The sequence below is a fragment of the Trachymyrmex septentrionalis genome, unplaced genomic scaffold, assembly GCF_001594115.1.
Source record: "Trachymyrmex septentrionalis isolate Tsep2-gDNA-1 unplaced genomic scaffold, Tsep1.0 scaffold16, whole genome shotgun sequence".
NCBI lineage: Eukaryota > Metazoa > Arthropoda > Insecta > Hymenoptera > Formicidae > Trachymyrmex > Trachymyrmex septentrionalis.
Genome location: NW_017304758.1, coordinates 690,563 through 693,627, shown reverse-complemented (window position 1 = coordinate 693,627; position 3,065 = coordinate 690,563). Strand labels below are relative to the sequence as shown.

Below are 3,065 nucleotides of genomic sequence, written 5' to 3'. Positions count from 1 at the left end.
TGAACCGTTTTCGTGTTAATAAAAATTAACAACTCATTAATTTTTACTTAAAAATTAAGATTCATTAATTAAATTTTAAATTAAACTTGAAAACATTTTTTTAATTTACATATTTTAGAAGTTAAATCTTAAAAACATCAACTTTATAAATATAAAATCTATAGATTAAAATATTACTAAACTTTCAGAATTAAATAAATCGAAATGATTTGATTACAAATTTTATAGAAACAATAATAATCAACCTTCTAAATAAAAATATTGTTCCATTAATAAAATTTTTAATTAAATCAAAACAAAATATTTAAAACACATTCAGAAATTTCAATTTTTATATTATTATCGACATTGCGTTTAAATCATTAAAATTATTAGTTTGCTCATGAGCGAGTAATTTAATGTTTTATCGATATCTCTTTATCAATGTAGAAAAATTCTTTATAGACGTTCGAATGACTATTTTTATGACAACACATTTGGAAAGACGGCGCCAAACTCGATTTAAATCGAAAGCGGTAAAAGTGTAGACGTTTAATACTAATTAAACTTCAAGGTTGCAAGCAGAACCGAAAGAAACACGACAAAAATGTCAAGGTTGCGTGGGAATGAAAGCGTATCCTAGTTCACGAAAAGAATTGTCCAAATCTATCGCGTCAGATTTGAAAAGCTGTCTCAATCGAGCTCTTTTCGCATCGAGCACCTCTTTCCGACTGGGTTTATTTCCTGAAGATGTGACATCCTTCTGTGAACAATGTTGAATTTTTGAGACGTATACAGTATCAGTAACCACTTTCGCTTCGCTCGCTTTCTTTGGCCTACAATCGAAGATTGATAATACTATTAAAGTTACAATCTTATTATTAATTTTTTGGTAGATATTTAAAATAAATAAGCCAGTCATATACTTCATAGAAGAATAATGGGAGTATTAAATATATAATTTAAACAAAAATGCAATTAAATTTAATTTAATATGTCTGCAGGATGAGAAAAGAAATTGTGAAAAAAGTACAATTATGATTTCTCGTGTTTAAACAGATGTCAAGTTAGCAAATATTAATTCGCCAAATTCTTTCAGTTCGTTATGTGTAACATTTGTTCTCCACATTTCATAAATATTCGAATAAGCGGAGCTAAATATAAATATGATAGAAATACTAAATATCTTTATTTACAATCGCTGTAAAAATTATATTAGGTTAAGTAAAAAGTCATCGCGTTTTTTTAAAAGACATCTATCAATAAAAACCGCAATTACTTTCTTACCAACAATATAAATATATGTTAATAGAGTAAAGTTTCAGCTTTAAAAAATCTCTTTTTTAAATTATACGATACGACAATTTTTAATGGAGTTATGAGCAATTAAAGTCAAAATAATTCTTTTATTTAATCCGCAATAACTCAGTAATCAAAAGTCGTAGGAATATTAAAAAAAAACGATTTTGTAGGGAAAGTATCAAGCTTTCACGATAGGTAATCGAAAATTTTCTCAAATTTGTTTTGGACACGTTACAAATCCACAAAGTGAGAAGAAAATTTTTCGTCTTTTTCAGCTCGTAGTTTTTGGTATGTAAAAATTATCAAACTCATATAAACTTAAAAAATGTGATAAGCTTTTAAAAGTAGAGATTTCAAACTTTAAAACCCTACTTTTAAATTTGAATTTCATTCATTATTGACGAAGATATTGTATATACAACTTTGAGCTAAAAAATACGCGATGACTTTTTACTTAACCTAATATGTCGTCAGGAAAACGAGATAACCTCGGGACACACACATACACACTCACTCACGCACACAGTGCGGCAAGACCAAGATCGTAAAATTTACGTTCATGCGAAAGAGAAACTTACAATATTGTCGGTGTAACGATCTCTTTCTCTGTCGATGCTCGAGACCGCTCGCAGGAGGCATTGGCCGACATTTCTTTTCACGTGATTACGAAAATAAATTTCTAACAGTGACACGAGAGAGTTTGAAAAAGCTTGGGAGAATCAGAGGGGGGGTTTACTTCGATACGTTTCTTACGACAGGATCCCCGAAGTCACTTTCGAAAATAACTTCGTTTACGAGAAGCGGCAGGATCGAATTCGTTCGCTTTATAAATAATCTCGCTTTGTTGGACGACGTGTGCGTTGCCGACAGCCATGAATGAACGTAAACTCGCGAGCTGTTCTCTTCGTTCGTTGGAGCGCCGTGCGTTGTCATTGCCGTTCACTTTGCTCAACGACGGGTGCCCGATAAATTACACGTTAATTAATTCTTCGCGTGAGAAACGTGTAAAAAGTGCACGTACACAAAAATTCTTAATCAATCACGAAACAATTTTCCTAAACGTAGGTTATTCAAAATAATTTTTTTATAATAACCATCTAATTATATAAATTTATATTTTATTTGTAGATATTCAGTTTTAATTTGTTACCAATAATAATTCAAGCAATCATAAGCAGAAAATGTAAAAATGTTCACAAATTACTAGTTGCTAAAATATTCGCTAAATATTATTAAAACTGTTTATTATGCATTCAACGTGTCTCAAAAACAACTTCTACATAACGTTTTTGCGTAATGTTATTTTCGGTTGAATAGTTATCAGTCTGACGTAATAATTATATTGAATGCAGCCTGGGAATGAATGGGCAACAAGATGAAATTTGGATTCGTTCTACCAATAAAGATCATTTATTTTCTGTTCGAGGCAAACGAGATTGCATTCTAAAAAATAACGACGACGTCGTTATACTTCTCAGATTTAATTCGAGCCGATCGAAGCGGTCTGTCGAACAGTTTTGAAACAACACATTGCCGTCTCGCCGAGCAGTTAAGCACTTCTGGATCCGCTTGGCCACTCGGTCGTTCGAGTCATCGATCATGCTTAATTGCATCCATCGTCCGCATCGCCGATATCACCCTGTCATGCGCTAATACATTATGCACGTCTAGCGATCGAGATCCAAATAACGTAGCAAAAAGAAAGATAAAGAGAGAAAGAGAGAGAGAGAGAGAGAGAGAGAGAGAAAGAGAAAAGAGGAAGAGGGAGCATAAATGTTCAAGAA

At 31.9% G+C, this 3,065-nt stretch overlaps 1 protein-coding gene across 4 annotated transcripts; it reads right to left on the bottom strand.

Annotated features, from left to right (window-relative positions):
* Positions 1 to 419: 419 nt before the first annotated feature.
* LOC108746007 lies at positions 420 to 2,248 on the bottom strand. Of its 4 annotated transcripts, none has more exons than XM_018482469.1 (3): positions 2,018 to 2,245; positions 1,860 to 1,932; positions 420 to 815 (listed from the first exon to the last, which is right to left on the bottom strand). In XM_018482469.1, the coding sequence occupies exons 2-3, from the start codon at positions 1,928 to 1,930 to the stop codon at positions 590 to 592; spliced, it is 297 nt and encodes a 98-aa protein (XP_018337971.1). In that variant the 5' UTR covers positions 1,931 to 1,932; positions 2,018 to 2,245; the 3' UTR covers positions 420 to 589. The 4 variants fall into 4 exon arrangements, with proteins under 4 accessions (XP_018337971.1, XP_018337973.1, XP_018337970.1 ...); XM_018482471.1 differs by having other exon boundaries at positions 2,035 to 2,245; XM_018482468.1 differs by having other exon boundaries at positions 1,860 to 1,960; positions 2,035 to 2,243.
* Positions 2,249 to 3,065: the final 817 nt, after the last annotated feature.

Excerpts from the sequence above, each read along its gene's own strand:
- LOC108746007 (XM_018482467.1), bottom strand. The coding sequence starts at position 2,214 with ATGACAACGCACGGCGCTCCAACGAACGAAGAGAACAGCTCGCGAGTT. Across the intron at positions 816-2,017 it reads GTCGTAAGAAACGTATCGAA|GCCAAAGAAAGCGAGCGAAG; the intron begins GTAAACCCCCCC and ends CTTCGATTGTAG.